General features: G+C 36.2%; 1 protein-coding gene across 2 annotated transcripts in view; it reads right to left on the reverse strand.

Annotated features, from left to right (window-relative positions):
- ABCD3 (ATP binding cassette subfamily D member 3) overlaps positions 1-23,889 on the reverse strand; it is an 81,917-nt gene that overhangs the window by 17,861 nt on the left and 40,167 nt on the right. For both annotated transcript variants that reach the window (XM_044944664.2, XM_006057556.4), the window contains exons 4-13: positions 21,365-21,453; positions 13,625-13,694; positions 12,173-12,270; positions 11,691-11,814; positions 9,462-9,518; positions 7,058-7,200; positions 4,059-4,128; positions 1,795-1,864; positions 1,606-1,703; positions 1,401-1,492 (exon numbers count right to left, since the gene is read on the reverse strand). In XM_044944664.2, the coding sequence (XP_044800599.2) occupies positions 1,401-1,492; positions 1,606-1,703; positions 1,795-1,864; positions 4,059-4,128; positions 7,058-7,200; positions 9,462-9,518; positions 11,691-11,814; positions 12,173-12,270; positions 13,625-13,694; positions 21,365-21,453 (911 nt within the window). The remainder of the gene's footprint in view (positions 1-1,400; positions 1,493-1,605; positions 1,704-1,794; positions 1,865-4,058; positions 4,129-7,057; positions 7,201-9,461; positions 9,519-11,690; positions 11,815-12,172; positions 12,271-13,624; positions 13,695-21,364; positions 21,454-23,889) is intronic.

A 23,889-nucleotide genomic window follows, 5' to 3' on the forward strand; every position in this document is an offset into this window, starting at 1 on the left:
CATTAGTGGTATTATACAAGTATTAGTGATACTATACACATTTTACTATTATGGTTTAGTAGGAGAGCAGGAAGATGGGGCTAAGAAAAGAGGTCTCGTAGGATCCCACCTCAACAGATACTGACTTTATTAATAGGCAAGTCAAGAAGGTTGTCTGCCACTAGGACTTTAAGGAATTTCCCAGTAAATACTAAAAAAGGACACACGCGTGAAGCACGAACCCTGAGTTCCTGCTGGGGTGAGCTACGCAGCCTTGGATAAAGCTGGCCTTTCTCTCTGAGGACATCATTTATTTTAAGTATGCCACATGCACACTACTTTCCTGCAAACAGGGAAGAACTGGGGAGATCTTTTTCCTTCTTCCTCTGAAGAGGGGAAAAGATGAAGTGTTCTTAATATTAGAGAGAAATCACTGTGGTGATAAGAAAGAAAGCAAAACTACTGACAAGAAGTTGAAAAGTATGAATGGCATGATGGCCAAGGAGAAAGCATTCTAACCAGAGAAGCAAACAGAATTGTCCTGTGAATAACAAGCAGAAACCTCCTAAAGGAATGGACACATCCTCTACGCTAGGAAATGTAAAGGCATGAGGAAGTTATTAACAAGTTGGAAGAAAGTCAGCATTCTCAAGAACGACTCCGCACAGTAGTCACAGCTTCTTCTATCCTGTCATGAAGACCTTAACTGCTAAAGGAGTAGAGAAGAAGGAATAGAGGAAATAATGCAAATAAATCACAGGCCTGGAAAAGATCCAAAGTCATTCAATTTCTTCAGATAACCTGAAACTTAAGGCTTTTTTACATTATGTGCTGTCTTAAATATCATACCAAGCCCTTTATACTAAACTTTGAAATTCTGAAATATTTAATTCCATTTGATGGTCTAAGAATAATTTTACCAGACACCCTGACTGGTTTACAACTGGACTTAGAGCTACTACAAGGTAACTTTTCTTTTTTTTTCCCATTAAAATAAATTTCATCCTTGCTTATGCATTACCAGTACCAAAGACCTAATGGGAAGAAAACTCTGGTAGGGGACAAAAAAGTCCAAATGAAAAAATTTTATTCACTAACTTAATTTTCTGTAAACTAAGGAAAGACTGCCATGATTCAACATTTCCCATCTTACTGAATACCAGTATTCACAGAGCAGACAGCTTGAGAACAACTAACCTAGTTTAAGGCTCAAAACAGCTATCTTAAGGAAACATAAAAAGCACACTATCAGAAAAAAATCTTCCTAATTTTCTATCAAAACCAGCTTCCAAGAGTAGGAAATATGGGGATTCAGGTGCTCCTTATCTCAACCTCAACTGGTCACAATCATTAAGGATAACATATTAAAAAAAAAAAAAAAAGATTCTCTGAGTTGCTCAGTATTACAAATCTTAACTTACCCAGCCAATCGAGTCATTTCACGGCCAGCCAAAACTATTCGACCCAGAGCCTGAGACATTCGCAAAAGCATTCTTCCACTTTGGTAGTAATCCTGAAATAGAAAGAAATATTAGTTTTCACTTGTATTGAGAAGATTAAAACTAGCTTTTTTAAAATTTTTGTTTTTAAGATTTCAATTGAGTCTGACTACCATTACCACTTTACCTCCAGAAGTTCCGAATGTGAGCTCTTAAGGTGTCGAGGGTGAGACAAGTCTAAGAAAGGACGACTGACGACTAGGTACCCGACCACAGTGGCGAGATCTGAAACCAAACAGTTAAGACTGAAAAACATCGACACCACCTCACTTGCCCCACAAATTCCATTCTACTATCTCTTTTAAAGCATACTTACATTTGGCAATTATGCTGTCAATGAAGCCCATAGAAAACCGAAACAAAATGAAATTATGTAGGTGCTCCACCTGACAGAAAGCAAAAACAAAATATATATATACTTCCAATGTATTAAGAAAAATTAATCTACCATGAGGACAAAAGAAACTGTATAATTTATGCATTCAACAAATATTTACTGAGTACCTATAATTTCTGATTACATTATACATCACATTTCATTGAGCACAATGCTGATCACAGAACAGGTGCCAAACAAAGCCTTCATGAATCCATTTTTATGCAAACAGAGTGGAAAACACAAAGAATATGTGTTTGGCGTCCCTTGCATGAAATAGTACAATGATACTGTATTCATAATACTGTCGGATACATATATGCAAAAATTGACAAACAAAAAACAGAAACAGATAATTTAGGTGAAACCAGCTGTCTGGAAATAGCATTCAATGCTTTACTTTAGTTGGAAACACCTGGTCTTTCGCTAAGACTTGTACTACATTCAATTTGAGCCAAGTGCTAATATAACACCTCATAACTTGAGTCTGTAGTTTTAATCTCAGCATGTATTACCCCAAAATTGCAAATCTAAAAATGTATTTTATTCTGCATTTTTAATGTTCTTGACTTTTTCATCTATCAGATTACTCAGGCCCTGCATGATCTGCCACTGCGCTTTATCTTCAACCTCATCTGCTTCTACTTTGCCCTTTCTCACTGAGCTCCAGAAATACTGGTTCCTCAAACATGCTTCTGCCTCAGGCCTTTGCTCGCCTTGTTTCCTCTGTCAGGATTACTGATTTCCAGATATAAATGCCACCTTCAAGAGAGACTTTCTTGTCATCCTAAATTGCTTGGCAATACCCCCATCACACTCTACCACTTTATCCCATTTTATTTTTGGTCACAGAATTCACTATGACCTGAAAGCATATAAAATGTTTACTTGTTTATATCCCCCCCACTAAAATGTGGGTTTCCTGAGTACAAGGTAGCTTGCTCTTAGTATCTTCTGCAAAAGAGCAATGGCTGGAACATTTATTCAGTGAATGCCAGATGTTATATATTGAGCTCAGCAATGAAGACGCAACAATGAATAAAAAGACAAGGTTCCTGAGCTCATGGAATTTACATTCTAATGAAGAAGACAACCAGTAAAAAAACAAGATAATTAGAAATTGTAATGAATGCTTTTAAGAAAACAGATCATTAAAATGGGAAGTAACTGGTGAAGGTCACTTTAGATGGATTAATCAAAGAAGACATGGCCTCAAAAGGTGTTAACTTTGGGGCTGAGCTCTAATGCAAAAGCATGGGCAAGCCACATGAAGAGTGAACTAGTTAACAGCAGTCCCTTAGACAATTACCGTAAGTGCATTTTATCAGTGAATGCTATCAAATTTCAGTCATGTTAAACATAAAAAAGACAAAAATTCCATTTCTTTAACCTTAATTTAAATAATTTAAAATAACAACTTCTTTAACCTTTAACAATCACCTCAAATACGTATTTGATTTCAAAACTTTCCACTAAAATGTAAGCTCCTTAAAGGCAGGATTTGGTCCATTACACACCACTGTCACCTGGACACACAAGACACCTTTAGATGGTGCTCCGTATCTTCTGAATGAATAATCAACAAAATTAACTAAATTCAAATCTTCCCCGTGGCAAGTAGATAAAAACCGAAGCCCAGTTTACATACTGTTTACATAAGAAACAATGTTTATATTCTAAGTAAAAGGTCAGCAAACTATGATCCACAGTTCATATCCAGCCTGCCACTTACTTCAGTAAATAAAGTTTTATTAGAACATACCACATCCATTCATTTACATATGGCTACTTTGAAGGAGAGAGTTGAATAGTTGCAAGAGAGACCATAGGGCCTGAAAAGCCTAAACCATACGTGGTACTTATCGTGCCCACTACAGAAAATGTTTGCTGAACTGTGCTCACAGTATTCCCAGAAATACTACAGAACAAATCCTTTCTGTAATTATCACTAAGTTTATCATTAAATAAGACTCCTAAGTAACCACTTCAAAAATACACTGATAATTATTTTAATAAATCTCCCCATTTTTATAACTGGGCAGCTTAACGTATTGGTTTGATAGTTTTTAGGAAAACACAGCATTAAAATTCTTTATAGCTATTTAAAAATAAATGTTTTAAAGATTAAAGGTATATACGTATCCTGGCACAGGTCAAGATTTTTTTTTTCATACATACATGAGCCTCCAACATGTTTATCTTACCAGTTTTTGGAAGACTGAGTGGATTGTCTGCTTTTCTCTTTTATTTCCATTGTAAAAGGCAACTTCTTCACTATTAAGGAAAATAATTTAGCAATTAGTTTTAATGCTACTTAAGCCTAGAAAATAACTTAAAATACCATACTTATTGACTAAATATTTGTATATAAACGGACACTCTGTGACTAACAGTTTATTGGGTACTTCTCAAGCCATGATCTACACATAGCTCAACTGATCAGAGCACAGTTACCCCTGTACTGATACACCTGACTGCATCACAGGCTGCACTTCTGACACGAGTTGCATATCCCACATGTAGCCTGGCTGGAAAAGATGTGCTGAGCTAGTTCTCCGAAAAGTGAATAAAGAAACAAGAAGGAAGATACCATGACATATAGGAAGGCAGGACTGGGACAGCCATCTCAGATTACAAACTGAGTAAAGACTCAGCCAGAAGGGAAAGGAGACAACAAGAGTTAGGAAAAAAACAGGTAGTGATGCATGACATATAGCCTTTAAAGGACAGAAAAACAAATTAATTCCTGCCCGCCTGACAGGTGCCAGCTCCCAGAGGCCTAGCTGCACAGTTGTCCTTATTCTTGGAACCACACCATATCCTCACATCAATTCCTCTTTCCTTGAGCTGATCTGAATGGGTACATAGGGGCCACAACAATCTTAACTAGGAAAAAAAGGGCATTTTATGAGTGAAGAAAGGTTTAGTGTAGTTAATGTGCAGAAGTCATGCAGCTGACAAGTTAAACAGCTGAGACTATAACTTGTATCTGACCCTAACATCTAGTTTTCTACTCTACCCAGATTGATGCAAACTGTCCCAGCAAAGTACCTCTTATAGCAGAGGAAAGGAAAGATTTACGTGCGAGTCTAGAAGGCAAAGTTAAAACACGGTATTTCTTAAAAGTCTCTTCCCCCGCCTCAAAAATTTATGTGAACATTATATTGTAGTCTAAAATGTACCTGTATTTTTTTTGCATCATAAAAACATAAAAATCAATACCTTTAAGTAAATTAACTTTCCATATAGTTGCATCATGTTTGACCAGCCTTTCCCAGTTTCCTTTACACAATAATAGCCCCAAGGAGAAGGCAATGGCATCCCACTGCAGTTCTCTTGCCTGGAAAATCCCATGGATGGAGGAGCCTAGTAGGCTGCAGTCCATGGGGTCGCTACGAGTCGGACATGACTGAGCGACTTCACTTTGACTTTTCATTTTCATGCATTGGAGAAGGAAATGGCAACCCACTCCAGTGGTCTTGCCTGGAGAATCCCAGGAACGGGGGAGCCTGGTGGGCTGCCGTCTATGGGGTAGCACAGAGTCAGACACGACTGACTCGACTTAGCAGCAGCAGCAGCAGAGAGCCCCAGGGTATCAGAATCCTAGTTTAACACAATTCTGTACCTAAAATGTCTTAATTCCTTCTACTTCCTCCGCACATTTAAGTCCATTGAGAAAGACAAGGTGAGAACTCTACTTCTCCTGAACATTTTATCCTAAACTTAAAACCTGAAAGCTCAGAACTTCCAAAATACTAACAACTGCCTATTCAGCATCTTTTCTCTTCCATATCCTTCCTCCTAAAAGAACCCCAATTTTCTTAAAGTTTTGTATCCTTTTCTAGGCACCCAAATGGTTGAGGAATAGCCTCAAGCCCCAATCCAAAGGGGAAAGAGTTCCAACTGATCTAAGCCAGTGACTTTGCTGTAACTGCTTTAGTGATAATTCTGGCCAATGAGATGTGAAAAGAAAGTTGTAGTGGGGGCTTCCCACTCTCTTAAAGAGACAGCAAAAGTGGCTGCTTTTGTTTCTGGACTTTTTGCAGGAGACGAGGGCTGGTGGATCTAGATCTAGAACTGCTTTTGCCATCCTATGATCAGAAAAATAATTAGCCAGAGGAAAAGGGAAACATATAGAGGAGGACAGAGTCAGGAGAAGAGTCAGACACCCTGATCATGCTGTGCCTGGAGCTGGTCCATCTTAAAAGTTTTTAATGTGAAGTAGTAAATGTCCTTATTGTTGGAGCCACCCGAGTCAGGGTTTTCCGTTTCTTGCATAGGAAAACATCCTAGCTAATAGCTCTTTCATTCACTTGGCAAATCACCTCTGTACAAAACCTTTTATTCTTCTGCCTCCCTACAACACAAAAAGCCTATTTAAAACCAGTAAGTACTGTTTTGTCAATCCAAGGAAATAAAGGAAGAAGGAACTTTTAAAAGACCATTTCCTAAATAATTCTGTAATGCCAACAGGGTAGTAAATAAATATTAGGACCCTCAAAATGACTTAAGGTTGACAGATCATCAATACATGAGAAAATTTATTGAGTACCTGCTACACATTAAAAACAGTGCTGGAAGTTTTATATATATCATATTAATCCTCATGACAACCCTGAATTAGCTACCTAGTATAAATAAGAAAAGTGAAACTATAAATAACTTTCCAAAAGTCATATATTATATAATTAATAGGTGGAGAAGGTAAATTTGGAAACTAGGCAGGCTGGCTCTAAAGCCCAATACTTCTTCCTACTTTGGATTTTTAAACTATCTAGAAAATAGACAGAGACACATGCAACGAGACTGTATTAACTTTGAGCGTTCCAAATATAGACTCAAACAAAAAATACTTGTGGATAAACTGAGATAAAATTTTCTCTGAAGCAGTAAGTAAATTTGAATTTAAATTTATGACTTTGCTTTATGTGAAATTAACAGAAAATTAGCCAACAGAAGACACGAAGAGGTCAATCAGGGATACTAAATAGTTAATAAGAAAAAGGGTTAGAAATGTAGTTATTAAGATTACTTAATAAAGCCAATATCCTTCATAATATATATTTTCAAAAGAAGTAAATACGCAGAGACATAATTTCAGTAACAGTGTTACTAGATTTTTTGGAGTTGGCTTACATGACTTCAATATCCACACAAAGGAATTTTTAGTACAGTTAAATACATTTAATACATTTGTCCTTACCTGTTTGTGATGAGCCGAGAATTAACATATCTATACTCTCCTTCAAGTTTTTGCTCAGTTATTGTCATCTTACCAATGGGTCGTCTAATTCGAGTTAGGAATAGCCCAGAAACAAGCAAGTAGGCCATCATGCTTGCTGGGCCCTGATATTATTAGGAGAGAAAGATATACAAAGATCAAGGATATCATAAATTCACTGAATGCAACATGCACAATTTATAATTAACTCCAGTTACCTTGAAAGAAATCACTCTTTTGACTTTTTCCCTTGTTTCTTTTCTAAGAAGATACCCACTGGGCCTCTTTGTTTTCACTACTCATTTACTTCTCCTCCCACCATACATCTCTCCCCCAGCTCTCCCAAATTTGCTCACTTAAAAACTCCTAATTGCAGTCCTCACTCTTTCTACAGCATCTAAAAACTCTTCTGACGGAGCTCTTCTTGATATTCTTGATTCCACAATAATGTGCAGAACTCTCTTTCACCTTCTCACTGACCGTTAGTATTGCCTGAGGTTTCCTTTTCTTGCTCCCTTTACCTCCCAAATTTATATCTCTAATCCCATCACTCCTAGATACTGTTTCCAAATATTTACTGTACATCTTTAGTTTACTTCTCTGTAACCTCAAGCTCAGTTCCCTCAGATGAGCTCAATTTGCCTTTCCCTTCTCCGGCGTCTTGCTTCTAGCTGCCATAATGTAGTAAAGTACCTCCATGTGCATCGACCCTTCCAAGAGAGAAGCTTCAAGCTTGCCTTTTCAAACTCTTCATTCCCATATATATCCTTTATGTTCTGCCATACTGAAATAATTGTTTCCTGAACATGCTACTCAATGAAGTTGTTCTTCTGTTTAGCAAGCCTGACATATCTAAAAAAGGCCGACTTATCCTCAAAGCAGCTCCAATATCACCTCCAATTCTTCTGGACGCTAAAGACATTATTCACTTCCACTACTGGGCTCATCACTCTCCATTACAACTGTTTGACTATCTATCCTTTCACCAGATCATAACTTCTCTTGAGTAGGAGCTGTGTCTTACTCATCTTTTTATTCAGACAGTGTATATGGAATATAGCATATATTAAACTGGAATATGGTGTATATTATTTTTAAATTCAATGTGACTGATTCAATGCTTTTCAATAATTACTAGAAGTACGGATAAAAGAGATAACTAAAGCATAGTCTCTACCTCTAAGAAATACAAAATCAGAAAATAAGAATATATGGAGACATTTTAAAATACAAATATAATACTTAAGTGTTATAAACATGTAATAAGTACCATAAAAAGTTATACCAATAAGAGGCATTAAGACTATTTACTTATTTATAGTAAAAACAAGTTATAAAAATGATTTAACCCAGCTTATGAGGTATCAAAAGGTTAGGAAGATAGACAAGAACATTAAAATAAAAAACTATTTTCCCAAATGTTTTGAAATGGAACAAAAATCACTATATAAATTATTTATTAATAACCACAAAAATACATACATATGTATATATATACATAAAACAACCACATTATTATATGATTGTGTTATAAATATATAACAATAACCTTACATATTAAGTGACTAAAGTTAGACTTCAATAAGAATACTCAGAACATTTAAAGATCTTACCAACACAAATGTCAGAGAGACCTAATAAGATGACCTCATGGGACAGTCAACAATTTATATTATTATAAAATACTATTGAAACTGTTATAGTCATTCTAAATGTAATTAAACATTCATATTTCATATTAAAATAGCTGTCTCCAAATCTCTTTTTAGGCACTGAAATAAAAAAGAAAGTGAAAGTCGCTCAGTCGTGTCTGACTCTTTGCGACCCCATTGACTATACATACAGTCCATGCAATTCTCCAGGCCAGAATCCTGGAGAGGGTAGCCTTTTCCTTCTCCAGGGGAGCTTCCCAACCCAGCAGTCGAACCCAGGTCTCCCACATTGCAGGGGGATTCTTTATCAGCTGAGCCACCAGGTAAGCCCAGGAATACTGGAGTGGGTAGCCTATCCTTTCTCCAGGGGATCTTCCCAACCCAGGAATCAAACCTGGGTCTACTGCATTACAGATGGATTCTTTACCAGCTGAGCTACCAGTGAAGCCCCTTTTAGGCATTACCTTGCAACAATAAATACAGGTGTGTTCAATGTTTAAGCATTTCTGGTTATTAAAACCACAAAAATTTTCCAAGTGTCTGGCTTAAGAAAAACTGAAAAGCTGAATCAGAAAACTTTAAAAATCTCTAGTAGAGTATTATTTTATAACCAGACTTTATTAGCTACACTTATAAAATTACACTCTTTGAGATACATAAAAATTCCAACAAACCATCCAGCTATTCACAGCACAGTATTAAAGCAATTTAAAAGACAGAAAAAGTAAACTCACCTGAGCTCCTATTGCACTGGTTAACCTGAAGATATACAAAACTATGTCTAAAAATGGCTGTAAAATAAACATCAGAAGGCACAGAATTAAAAAGAACAAAACTGCCTACACTGATAGCTAATAGGCATGTTAAATACACAATGCTAGTCAACATTTAACACATAATTGTCAACATGTAGAGTTCTCACTATGTACAAGGTACTGTACAGTACGTAGCTCGATGAATACATAAAAGACACAATTCTTATTCTCAAGAAGCTCAAAATGGAGACAGCCTGACCAATGTCTACTGACCATCAATTAGGGAAAATATTTACCACTTTCCATCAACTAAGATAGCTCTACTGTGACAACTAACCATTACTTACTTAGCAACTTCTTAATGCACTACAAAGATGCAAGAAAATGATCTGAGTTATAACCCCAAATCTACTACCTGTTTTTCTGGTTTCTATATATCTTCATCTGAAAAATGAGAGACTCTTTCTGCTCTTGATGTTGGACTTTACCACAACATCTGTATGTTGAAATATGTTGAGTAAGTTTATAAATCTTAATTTTATGATCTAAAACTCAAGCTCCTAAAACTAAAATAACATTAATTTACTGGTCTTCACATAGAGACAATTTAATTGACATACCAAAAGTTGTACATATTTTGAAGTGTTTTTCAAGAAACCCAAATCGTGTTCATTTAAGTCCATAGCCACCTTTTCTAATATCTATATCATTACTAGGATAGATGGGTTGGCTCATAATTGGCTTGTACTAAGATGAACCTTTTCTTTCCTATCTTATGAACTATCAAGAAGTTAGGCATACTTACCTATACATATAAAGTTCAAGTGCACTTAAATTACTGACAAAAATAATGATTCAGTTTAAGTCAGAGTTCAATTACATATTTTATAAAGTAAATATACTGTAGTATATAGCACCACTACAATTAGTTAATATGCTAACATTTTTCTTTATTGCAGATGTGATAAGTCCTGAGCTATGGACTAACTCAAGTGCCAAGATGTAATAAAGAATACACAACAAGGTCTACAAAATTACCAGAATAATATATACAGCACCTCTCCTTCCCGACCCCAACCACCATACACACACGGAGAACAAACTTTAAAATGTGGTAAAAGGCAGAGGAAAAAGGCAGCTGGATTACCGAGCAATTTGTTGCTACCTCAGTTTCTAGAGTCTGGATCAGTAAAGACTTAAAGAAAGAGCTAAATAAAGGACAAAGTTTGGCATGAAGTGAAAAGGCATCTTAGTAGTAGGCCTGTCAAGAGGGGTAAAGTTCTTGTGAATACACATTACTTTTCTAACACCTGCCTATACTTCTTCATCCACATGGCTGAAGAGGAAGTATTCCTAGTCTTCCATTGTGACCCAGCCCCTTGTATACAGTTTTCTGTCTCAAGACTGGATACTTGGATTAACTGTGGCCCAAGGCAAGATACTATAAGTGGTCCTCTTTGAGACAAGTTCCGACCACAGACCAAGAGTAGTCATGTGGGTCAGATGGGAAGTGGGGCATCTGAGAGGAAGAGGGGGAGGCGGTAATGCTAAGCAGAAATCTTCGAGATGACCACTGCATCTCCCAGCTAATGCAGGAAGTAAAGGCAAAGAAAATGGCTTAATGAAAAAATCACAGCAAAAACTGTAAGGATGGTGAGATAAGAAGAGTAAGTCAGAGCTGATAAAACCAGCATGAAGAACACTGGTCAAGGTCAGAGTCAAAAGCTCTGGCAATATTCTGGAAAGGGGGAAAAACAGTAATTAGAAAAATTGAAATATACTGATATCTTGTGAAAAATTTTTGACTATTACTTAAATGAGCTATTAGAATTAGAAATACTGAAGCAGAGAAATGGGTAGGAAGACATCCATGCCTAGGGTTATGGTTGTGCATTAAAAATAAATTGACCATTAAACGTTAACAACTGCCAGAAGTACACAGGTCAAGAGTTAAAAAATCCAAGTTTCTGCTATTTTACTGAAATCAGCCTGCAAAATTCTCATAAAATCTTTATGAGACACTAAATTCTCAGTTCTTGGTCAAGGCACCTCACAACAGTAACTTAAAAAATTAAGTAGCTGTAGTTAAGAACTTTATAATTTTTTTAATAAAAGCATTAAATACTTATAGGCTGCTGTCATGTTCATCATATACATTTGCTTAGATTCAAACTTTAGCAAATTAACAACAAAAACAGACAAACTTACCTTACTAAGATTTGAATACAGATCAACTACACTGTTACAAAACTTTTCTACATCTTGTGTAAGTAGCTGGTCTGGATTAGCTATTCTGTTGTCCAGATTTCCCATTTTATAATATGTGAAAGCTCTAAAATAACAAGAAGATGATTTTAAAACAAATGATTCTAAAAAACAACAACAATAAAATCACGTTATACTATGTAGTACAAATCTGTAGAAATAGAAAGCTTTGGAGCTAGAAGAGGACCTAAAGATTGCCCTAATTTATTTTAGAGATGAAGATGCCAGTCTAGAGAAGGATGATTTGCCAGTTAATGGAAGAGTCAGGATTAGATTCCAAATAGTTGAGATCTTTCCATATATGCTCTGGTTCAAGAGCAATTCACTTGAAAAACATATCTAATAAAAAAGAAAGACTTCTATAACTCATTATCATAAGTATTATTTTTAAAGTATTTTTAATATAAAATTAGGTTATCACTTACTGGAGATATTCCTCATAGAGGTACTTGGTTAATCTTACTCGGAAGCACAGTTTGAGCTCATTTAACCCAAACTTCAAGAAGTTATTAACCAGAGAAATCTAAAACAAACAAACACACATTATTAGTTCTGCTTCATTTCTGCTTACGAAATCATAATTTATTTTCCTATCATTGGCTTTGTCCCCAAATCCTATAATTTTTTAATAACTGATAGTTTGAATGGATACAACTCAGTTTTTACTTAACATTCCCAAACACACAAAGAGAATATGCTACATCAAATGCAATTAGCTATTACCCTTTACTTGAAAATTAATTTTAAAATATATTAGTATTAATTATGGAAAGAATCTTGCAACTATTTGCGGTGGGAAAGGTGTGTATAAACAAACAAAAGGCCAAATTTGTCACCTGTGTATTCAATGTAAAGAACCTGCTTCAGGAGTACTGACACTTATGCTTAGTATGTCTTTTCTTTGCTACCTCCAGCACAACAATCCTAGCTAATGGGATTCTATACACACCGCATTTGCATCTGTTAAAAAAAAATACCACAAGTTTTACACCACTTAACGCCATTTCCTAGATTATTTCTGGAGTCACCTTTACTCTTTTCCACCACTATATTAAAATTAATTCTTCCATGGTTCTAAAGTCACATTTACGTAAAAATTTTGTCAAGAAAACACTGGTCTGCTGAATCTTAATCTTTGATTGACACCAATGCTGCTTAATTTTCTCTTTTAGAAGGATTTCCATGTATGACTATCCTCAAGCTTTATTAAATCTGACATATTTTCTAATAATTAGATTTTACAATCAAGTAAATTTTACAATCAAGCTCCTCCCTATTACTCTCACACAAAAAATACTAAAATTCTTACTGTGCCAATAAAATACTCAAGCTAAGAAAATTACTTATGATTTGGACCACTTATCTTTATTTTTAATAAATCCACGCAATAAATTCCAATTCAACTTAAATCACGTTAGTGGTTCAAGTAACAGTTTATAGCCCACATCAATGACTCTCAACCAGGATTTCTGCCCTCAGCTCACTGCCTCCACAACCTCACCTGAGCCCTCACAGGACATCTGGCAACGTTTGGAGACACTGAAGACATTTTTTGTTGTCACAGCTTGGGGAGGATACTATTTCCATCCTGTTTACTATGTTACTATGAGAAACCCTGGCCTAATGGTCAGAAAACATCATCTCCAGTTGTACATACCCACATATGATGCAAAGAAATTGATCCAAGCATAATTCCTTTAAGTTTTTCCATCTAGTATAAAGGTTTGCATTGATACATTTCCTATAAGTTACAAAACTAAACTTGAAAAAATTTAGCATATAAATCTTTAAAGAACTTAATAAGTAAAAATCCTTAAAAGATTTTAGTAAGATTCAATTTTTTTCTATGTAAAAATTTTTAAAGAAATAACACTTACGAGAGGCATAGCAGCGATGAAGTTGAATAAGTATTTCTTGAAATCTTTTCTGCTACGACCAATGATACCACTGCAAACCACCACATGCAATGCATTAGTTGCAAAAGAAGCAGTATTTGTCACACACAAAAAAACTCTGTAAATCTCTAAAATTATTTTTGGAAAAGTTTATTGAATCAAATGAATCAATAAAAAAAAAAGATGCTAAAATTATTTTCTAACAAAAGCTTGAACTTTTGAAATGTTACCATTTTAAACAGCTTGCCTGGAAATCACTCTATAAATGATAAAATTAAGTAAGAATGACAGCTAGTTCTTTCCCTCATAAAAATGACAATTAAACAGCAGGCTTAATTAAGCAGTCACAAAAGGGGTTTTATATGGTGAGACAATTAACTTTACAGACCCAGGAGTGGATTACTGTGGATAAAACAAACTAGTATTTGTTTGTTTTAAATATTTTAACATATTGATTGTCATTTGTATGAACTAATGGCAGAGAGACAGACTAATGAGAGATCAGTAAACCCTTCTTAGCTTTGCAGGCCGTAAGGTCTCTGCTGCAACTACTCAATTCTGCTATTGGAGAGCAAAAACAACTAAGAAAGCAATTAACTGTAGTCCTAAGACAATTTTATCAAAACAGATGATACTGGGATTTCAATGAAACAAGATCTTCTGTTTTTAATCTATTTAAAATATTTACTGTTTTTAAAATATCCACTAAGAATTTATTTAAAGGATTCTGCTACTTTTAACCTAGAAAGCCACGATATCATTTTAAGTAAAGGATCTTTGACTACCAAATGCACTAGTGCAAAAATATAATTTGATCATGTACTCTTTTTCCAAATAATACTAATATTCCCCAAAGCAAAGTAAATATATTTTTAAAAACAATTGTGCTAAATGATTCAAACCTAGCTCCACACACACACACACACACACACACACACAGACACACACACAAATGACTGGGATACACACTGACAGAGAAATAATTTGCTTTTTATGAGGGAGTAGGTGAATAATGCCAAGTAACATCAACTGATCTTTTAGGGCAAAAAAAATCCATGGTCAAAGAAATTTGGGAAAACCTGAGTTAAAGCTAACAAATTTCTTTACCAAAGAGCCTCTCAAAGCTCTCAAGTATATTATACATTGTAAAACTCTCTGAGATAGTTTTGTAGCACTGTAGCATTTCCTTCCCCATAGCTAAGATTCCCAAGAACATATTTTGGGAAATGTTACTCTAGACCAATAGAAAAATTAATAATCCAATCTTGACATAGCTGCTAAAAATTTAACAAGAAAAAAAATTTAAGCTGAACTAGAAAGAAGTTACAATAGAACCACATAAAAATGTTGTCTACAGCAATAAGAATATTAGAGATGAGCAGCAATTAAGACAGTACAAAAGTTTAGAGGTTTAAATTAAAACTGAACCAAATTTCACATAAAATCAAAGTGCTTTAGTGCTGCCCAAGCTGTGAAACACACAAGATTATCAAACACTGGTAAAGCACATGCCACCATTCAGCAATGGTTTACCATTGGAGTAGCAGCTATAAATTTAAAAAATGGTTTCTTGAATAAAGCTTTATTTCTGCTTATTATTCCGCTGCAAAAGAAAAATAATCATCAATAAAGAGTAATTTTACAGTAGTCCCAATCATAACTACTTCTAAAACATATAGGAATTAAGATAGTTTGGTAATTTTAAAATGTTACTTACAGCCAAGCAGGTGTAAATAAAATATACATTTATGATTACATATGGCAGTATAGCGGAACACAATTTGCCAAAATGCATCTCTTTGGCCTCAAGCTAGTTTTAGGCTGATTATTTTTAAGAAACAGAAGTGTCAGGAAGCCTTTCTTTTTTGCCTTCCCTTTAGCTACCTAAAGAATTTACAAAAAAGGGCCTGCTCCCAGGACAGAGCTATGACCACATTTATCTGCAAAGCACAAGGGCCAAATGTGCTGAGGGAATCAGATATCAGAGTCCACTCTGAGTCCACTCTAAGTCTGGGCCACAAGGGCCAACAAACATTTGTTTACCAAACATTTACTTTTCCGTCTTCATGTAAATTGCCTGTCTCCCCTGTAAAGCCCCAAACCACTACCCCTAACACCCTCTTCTGTTTTTAGCTGTCTTTAAGATGAGGGCTTTGGCCATTTTGGAGAGTTACTAAGTTCTCCAGGATCTCTCCCATGTATATATGTTATTAAAATTTTGTTTCATTTTCTCCTGTTAATCTGTCTCATGTCAATTTAATTCTTAGATCAGCCAGAAAAACCCAGGAGAGTACAGGAAAATTTCTTCCTCTCTAGCAGCAGCAACAAGATATGAAGGATTACCTTCCATATCATAGAACTGTCAACCTCTACCTATGCTATTAAAATTTGCCCCATTCCAAAGACATCAGTCACTGCTAACAAGTAAGCCTAAAAGATATAAAGGATACTAAAATTAAGTACATCAAGGATCATAACAAGTCTCTTTGAGACTCTATTTTAGCAGAAGTGTATATGAATCTAAACACACTTTGGAAGAGTCAAAATGGAAAAGACAAATTTACAATGTAGCATTAGTAGCAGGTTAAAGAAACATGTTACTTTTTCAAATCAAATTGTTTTATATTATGAATTCACAGTATCTTAGAACTTTAAGATTGACCAAATATCAAATATCTCATGCACAGCAGAAGCTCAAAAACATTCAGGAGAAAGTTAACAACTAACTTTTTTTAATTTTTAGAGCAGAGAAAGGTTTATTGCAAGGTCAAGCAAGGAGAATGGGTGGCTCCTGCTCAAAACCCATGACCTCAACAATTAACTTTAAAACAACTGCTTTAGAACCCATGAGGGTATGTTAAGAATATAATGAGAAATAGAATATTTCCTGTCATATCAGTAAACAAAGGATGTCACTGTCATCAGCAACTGAAGCCACCACAGATGGTTAAGCTGCTGAGCCCTGAGGGTACTCAGGAAGGAAAGAATACCTGCCATCTAGCAGCCATCAGACTGCAGCTGCTCCCTCAATGAGCTCTGAGGAGAGGAGGCTCAGGATGTGAAAGCAGAACACTGGCCCCAGATAGATGAGGTGCATGTTAAAGGAATGATGAATTTCTGTGAGCCCAGACTCTTGCATTTTCCCATACATAGAAAAGCGCTAAATTCCTTAACTTGGGATATTTGGTTTTCTTTAAGTAACAATAATCTCTTGATGTTCAGACTACCTGCCCTTTGCTGCAAAACTTCTATATAACCTGGCTCCTCCCCTCGCCTCCTTGGAGCAGTTCTCTCTGGGTCACTGGAGATGCTGTCTCCCAGGTTTGAAGTCCTAAAAATTCCTACCGAATAAAACATAACCCTCAGCTTTTAGGTTATGAGTAATTTTTTAAGTCCACAATAAGGAGATCCTTGTACTATTCTTGCAACATCTCTGCAAGTTTAAATTACAGGAAAATAATATGCTTCTTAAAACTCTTCAAATTTTTTGTTTTCTTACTTTTTCTACATCTCATAACTAAATTTTAAAACTGAGTACCCAACAAGTTGATTACTCTGGCAGAATTATAAGCTGGCTCATGCTACACAATAATTTCCTCTTATCTATCATCACCAATTAATGCACCACCTACTCTTAGTCTAGTCAAAGCTATGATTTTTCCAGTAGTCATGTATGGATGTGAGAATTGGACTATAAAGAAAGCTGAGTGCTGAAGAATTGATGCTTCTGAACTGTGGTGTTGGAGAAGACTCTTGAGAGTCCCTTGGACTGCAAGGAGATCCAACTAGTCCATCCTAAAGGAAATCAGTCCTGGGTGTTCATTGGAAGGACTGATGTTAAGGCTGAAACTCCAATACTTTGGCCACCTGATGTGAAGAGCTGACTCATTGAAAAAGACCCTGATGATGGGAAAGATTGAGGGCAGGAGGAGAAGGGGATGACAGAGGATGAGATGGTTGGATGGCATCACCGATTCAATGGACATGAGTTTGAGTAAACTCTGGGAGTTGGTGATGGACAGGGAGGCCTGGTGTGTTGCAGTTCATGGGGTCGCAAAGAGTTGGACACAACTGAGTGACTGAACTGAACTACTCTTAGTAATGCATTTTCTCCAGAGCATTCAGTCTTTGAGAAAATTAAAATAAGCATCTATTTAATTAAAGTTGGAAATCCCTAGTTTAGAAAATTAAAAATTATTCTTTTAGGTTACAAAAACATGAAATCACAAAATCTGAATAAAAGGGGAAAACCTTTTAAAAATAATCTTCTATATTATACCATGATTGTGCAGGGTTCTTTATATGTATCATGTGACATATTCTACATACATATCTAATATAATGTTCACAGTGGATGTAACCTGTTATTTTTGCCATAGGTAATTAATAACACTATAGTTAGGAAGCCTATTTTTATTAATAGATATGGCAGTTAAATAATAAGTAAAGCCAAAGGAAAAATATATAAAATTCCATAGTTTGTAAAAGGATATATAAGTCTTCTCTATATTAATTATACAAAGGACTCAAATTACTTGTGCACAAAGCTCACAGAAAGAGAAATTAGCAATAAAACTGATCTAGCTAAAGTTGATGTGCTAGCAGCAATAAACAAATACTTCAATTATATTAATGCTTTACGTCTCAGGATTCTTTAGATTTCTTAGGATTCTTTAGAAGATTTCTCACTGGGACACACACACACACACACACACACACAAACTGGCCAGACTCTCCCTACAAATCCCCTTCAGGGACACCAGACAATCAACAATCCCACAACTTGGCTTCTGACAAGTTAAATATGAATACATAGCCAAGAGTGACTGCTTGAGGAAAGCTCTAACATGAATGACAAAGATCAGAATAACAAAGGACAGTGAAAGTCAAAGACTTGAAAGAATGACTACTACCAAAAATGAACATTCATACAAAAAGACAGTACTTGGAAATAAAACAAAAATTCACTGGATGATAAAAGAAATCTCCTAGAATATACAATAAAATGTCAGAGATGTATATAGAAGAGAAATTACAGTCAGATGATCAGTCCAGGAAGTCCAACACTCAACTAGTAAGAATTCCAGAAAAAAAAAATGGAGAGGAAGAACTTTTTTAAAAACACAAGAAATTACTTTGGAATGAAGAATGAGACTGAAAGAGTCACAATGACAAGGAATGCAAAAAAAAATTCACACTAACATTCAGTGAAATGCCTAAACCCTAGCAATACAGAATCAATAATAAAGAAATAATAAAGCTTCCAAAGGGGGTAAAAGCAGATCTGCTACTAAGGGTGGGCAACCAGCACAGGAATGGGCCTAACACCCAATGTGGAAACTGGATCAGTAGTTTCTAACCTTGGCTACACAGAAGGATTACCTGGGATGCTTCAAAAAAGGAATAACTAATTGAATCAGAATCCCGAGGGGTAGACCCAGGCATTAGTAGTTCTCAAAATTCCCCAGATGAGTCTAATTATTCTGCAGCCAGGGTTGAGAACCACAGAGCCCTATAGAAGACAATAGGGTGATGCTTTCCACATTCTGACAAAAAGTGATTTCTAATTTAGAATGCATAAATAAAGCTAAATTACCAATCAAGTGTGAGAACAGAAGACTTTATCAGACCTACAAGTTCCCAAAATTTTACTTCCCTTGTAACCTATTCTCAGAAGAAGATTGCATCTGCCAAAAAGACAAAGTAAACTGAGGAAGAGGAAAACCAAAGATCCAGAAGACACGAGTTATTCAATGCAGGAGAGGAAGATGAAAAAAATTCCTAAGATCATGATAAAAGTAAATTCAAACATGACTGCTATTTAGTGGAGCTAAAGCACAATCAATCCTGATGAGAGCAGGAAGACAGAAAACTAACAAGAGGTATGGGGAGGGATGGTAAGAGAAATAAAAATCAGTAAGTTATCTGATGTGTTTGGCATATTACAAAATTGAGATTTTAAACTGTTGACAATAAGCTTGAGCTGAATTAGTAAGTAGGCAAAAAATTAATGTACACAAAAACCTGCAGTTTATAAATGGCAGGAAAAACAAAAAGTTGTATGTAAAAGAAACTACAAAAGAGCATGTGGCTCAGCTGTAAATAATAATCAAAATTATGTAAACAATAAATTTTGATTTAACAAAAAACTGTGATACAACATTGAGAGAATGAGCATGGACAGGCATAGGACTGTAAAACAGCTAACTCTCATCTTCTAAGAGATAAAGAAATACACACATAGTGTCTAAAACTGAAAATCTAGAGACAGCAATGTAAGTATGTTACAAAGAAATGCAGACAAAGTAAGAGATGAAACAGTAAAAACAGAAGGCAAGCGGCTCCAGGAATCACAGAGGATTGATGGCTTTGTGATTAAGTTCTGTAAGGTTATTTGATATTAAACTATATTCATGTTTTACTTCTTAAGCTATCCATACATTATCTTGATTAAAATAAAAAGCCATGGGGCTAACCAAAGGATTCAGGGAATCCTGAGTTGAATACTAGCATCTATACCCCATTGACTAGCCTGCCAGGCTCCTCTGTTCATGGAATTCTCCAGGCAAAAATACTGGAATAGGTAGCCCATTCCCTTTTCCAGGAGATCTTCCCAACCCAGGGATTGAACCCAAGTCTCCTTCACTGCAGGTGGATTCTTTACCATCTGAGCCACTAGGAAAGCCCCGGGACACCCATACACGTATTCTAAGGCATATGGAATTTACACGTTCAGAGATCTGTGGTTGGGGCCTTACTCCCATGCAGACAATCTTCTTAGTTTTCCTAGAGACAGGAGTCAGAAAATACCTGCATAAAACATTCTTCCTCTCCTACAAATCCTCTTAAATCAGGAATCAAGGATGTCAAAGAAAAAAAAAAACCTTCAAAATTTGGGAGCATTTAAAAATTTTAAGTACTGTCATTTAAAAAGTTATCTTAAATGTTTTAAGAAATTTTCTGATAAAATACTACATGCCAAGAAACAAAATTTCAAGAAAAAATTTTCTACTGACATTCAAATTGGTATTATCACAAGGAATAAATCCTTTATTTACAGATAAAAGTTAATATCACAACTGTTATTTTTGTTTTTAAATTCAAAGTCATCTATTACAGCAATTAATAATATAATATGTACAAAGACTATAAAAAACATACACAAAGCACTAACTTCAGAAACTGAAGGAAATGCCTTATAATTTTTGTTTAATAAACATTCACAACATTATTCCCTGAAATGCTTTGATATTTTCCTCAAATTATCTCATTAATATCAGACATCCAATTTGGTGACTTAAGTTTCCACTACAGAATTTAATATACAGCACATCCCTTTTTTTTTTTTCTTTTTGGCCACGTCACACAGCACCTAGGATCTTAGTTCCCAACCAGGAACCAGATCACTGGCCCTGCAGTGGAAGCACAGAGTCTTAACCACTGGACCACCAGGGTGTCCCATAATTTTCCGTTTAGAGTCACCTTGTCTCTGACCCTAAACTGCCAGCTCTGCTAGGGTCTCTCCTGTTCACTAACAGGTACATCCTCATCTCTGCCTATGGCACAAGGGAGACAATCAAGCAATAGCTACTAAATACATGAACAAAGACATAATTGACTTATGTTATTTATACCTAATTAGAATCTATTTCTTGCTTAAGATAATCTTAAATATGACACAAGTTAGTATTTCATACAAAAAAGGAGGAAGATGAAAAGTACCTTTCAATGAGCGTCCCATTTTGAATCATCCAAACATCACAGTATGTTCGAGACACCAGCATAACAGCAATAAGTATCAAGTAACCTGTCTAAAATAAACCAGGTAGAGTAAATCAATTATGTGCATTTTAGAAAGTTAAAAGAAACATTACTTTGATAAAGATTTTTGGTTTCTAAATTCAAAGCTTTACTCTACTGTAGTTGGCTGACATTTTACTGATAGGTAACTTTTTTTAATATAAATTTATTTAATTGGAGGTTAATTACTTTACAGTATTGTATTGGTTCTGCCATACATCAATATAATTTTGAAAGAAGTTTAAATATATATTACAAATGGAAAAGGCCTTGTAGATCAGTTAATCTAACTTTTTCATCCAGAATTAAAAAGTGCTTCCAGCTCAAGATGGTGGAGTAGAAGGATGTGCCCTCATCTCCTCCTGCGAGAACACCAAAATCACAAGTAGCTGTTGAACAACCATCGACAGGAGGATGCTAGAACCTACCAAAAAGAGACACCCTATATCCAAAGACAAAGAAGAACCTGTAGCAAGACGGTAGGAGGGGCACCACAATCATGATAAAATCAAAGCCCATACTCGCCAAGTGGGTGATCCATAAACTGGAGAAAAATAATACCAAAAGAAGTTCTGCCCCTGTTGTGAAGGTTCTGAACCCCACGTCAGGCTTCCCAGCCTGGGGATCTAATAAAGGGACTAGGAATCTCCAGGGTATCTGACCTTGATGGCCAGTGGTATTTGATTACAAGACTTCCACAGGACTGGGGGAAACAGAGATTCCAGTCTTGGGAACATGAACGTGAACGTGAAGTCACTCAGTCGTGTCCGACTCTTTGCAACCACATGGACTGTAGCCTACCCGGCTCCTCTGTCCATGGGATTTTCCAGGCAATAGTACTGGAGTGGATTGCCATTTCCTTCTCCAAGGGATCTTCCCAACCCAGGGATCGAACCCGGGTCTCCCACATCGTAGACAGGCGCTTTACCGTCTGAGCCACCAGGGAAGTCTAGGGAGGGCACAGACAAAACTCTGCACACACCAAGACTTATATGCAGAGTACATCATGAGAAACGCTGGACTGGATGCAGCACAAGCTGGAACCAAGATTGCCAGGAGAAATATCAATAACCTCAGATATGCAGATGACACCACCCTTATGGCAGAAAGCGAAGAACTAAAGAGTCTTTTGATGAAAGTGAAAGGGGAGAGTGAAAAAGTTGGCTTAAAGCTCAACATTCAGAAAACAAAGATCATGGCATCCGGTCCCATCACTTCATGGGAAATACATGGGGAAACAGTGGAAACAGTGTCAGACTTTATTTTGGGGGGCTCCAAAATCACTGCAGATGGTGACTGCAGCCATGAAATTAAAAGACACTTACTCCTTGGAAGAAAAGTTATGACCAACCTAGATAGCATATTAAAAACCAGAGACATTACTTTGCCAGCAAAGGTCCGTCTAGTCAAGGCTATGGTTTTTCCTGTGGTCATGTATGGATGTGAGAGTTGGACTATAAAGAAAGCTGAGCGCTGAAGAATTGATGCTTTTGAACTGTGGTGTTGGAGAAGACTCTCGAGAGTTCCTTGGACAGCAAGGAGATCAAATCAGTCCATCCTAAAGGAAAATCAGTCCTGAATGTTCATTGGAAGGACTGATGCTGAAGCTGAAACTCCAGTACTTTGGACACCTGATGCGAAGAGCTGGCTCATTTGAAAAGACCCTGATGCTGGGAAAGATTGAAGGCGAGAGGAGAAGGGGATGACAGAGGATGAGATAGCTGGATGGCATCACCAACTCAATGGACAGGACTATGAGTAAATTCCGGGAGTTGGTGATGGACAGGGAGGCCTGGTGTGCTGCAGTCCATGGGGTCGCAAAGAGTCAGATGCAACTGAACTGAATTGAACTGAAGACTCAGAGGAAAGGAGTAGCGATCCACAGGAGACTGAAACACAAGTCCCTGCTAGTGTTGGGAGGGCTTCCTGCAGAGGCATGGGTCAGAGGGGTCCCTACAGGGACGCGGGCACTAGGAGGGGACGGTCCCTTTGGTGTAAACCCTCTTGAAGGTCACCATTAACCAGAATTACATTAAAAAGTGAATCCTAGGCAGGTCAATGATTTGCCTTCACATAATCAATGACAGAAACCAGCAATATAACCTAGACTACCTAGATTACAATGTATTGTGATTTTCCTATGTTTTGAATATGCGATTCTAATAAAGAAAAATGACAACTACCAACATACAGTTATCAACAAATACTGAAGACTAAAATTTTGCTTAAGTAGAATAAATTTGGTTCAATTTGTTAGGAAAACCTTTAATAGGCAGTGCCCCTGCCCTAGCAGGGCTTTCAATTTAGTTATTAAGGCAAGATTTACACACAACAAGAAAACAGACCAATATAAGTAAGTATATTTGCATCGCTTCTTGGAGTAAGTGGCAAATTGGAAGGTGTGAAGTAACAAAAGAGGGTTATGACATTAGAAATACATCAAATAA

Source organism: Bubalus bubalis, chromosome 6 (assembly GCF_019923935.1).
Source record: "Bubalus bubalis isolate 160015118507 breed Murrah chromosome 6, NDDB_SH_1, whole genome shotgun sequence".
Classification (NCBI taxonomy): domain Eukaryota; kingdom Metazoa; phylum Chordata; class Mammalia; order Artiodactyla; family Bovidae; genus Bubalus; species Bubalus bubalis.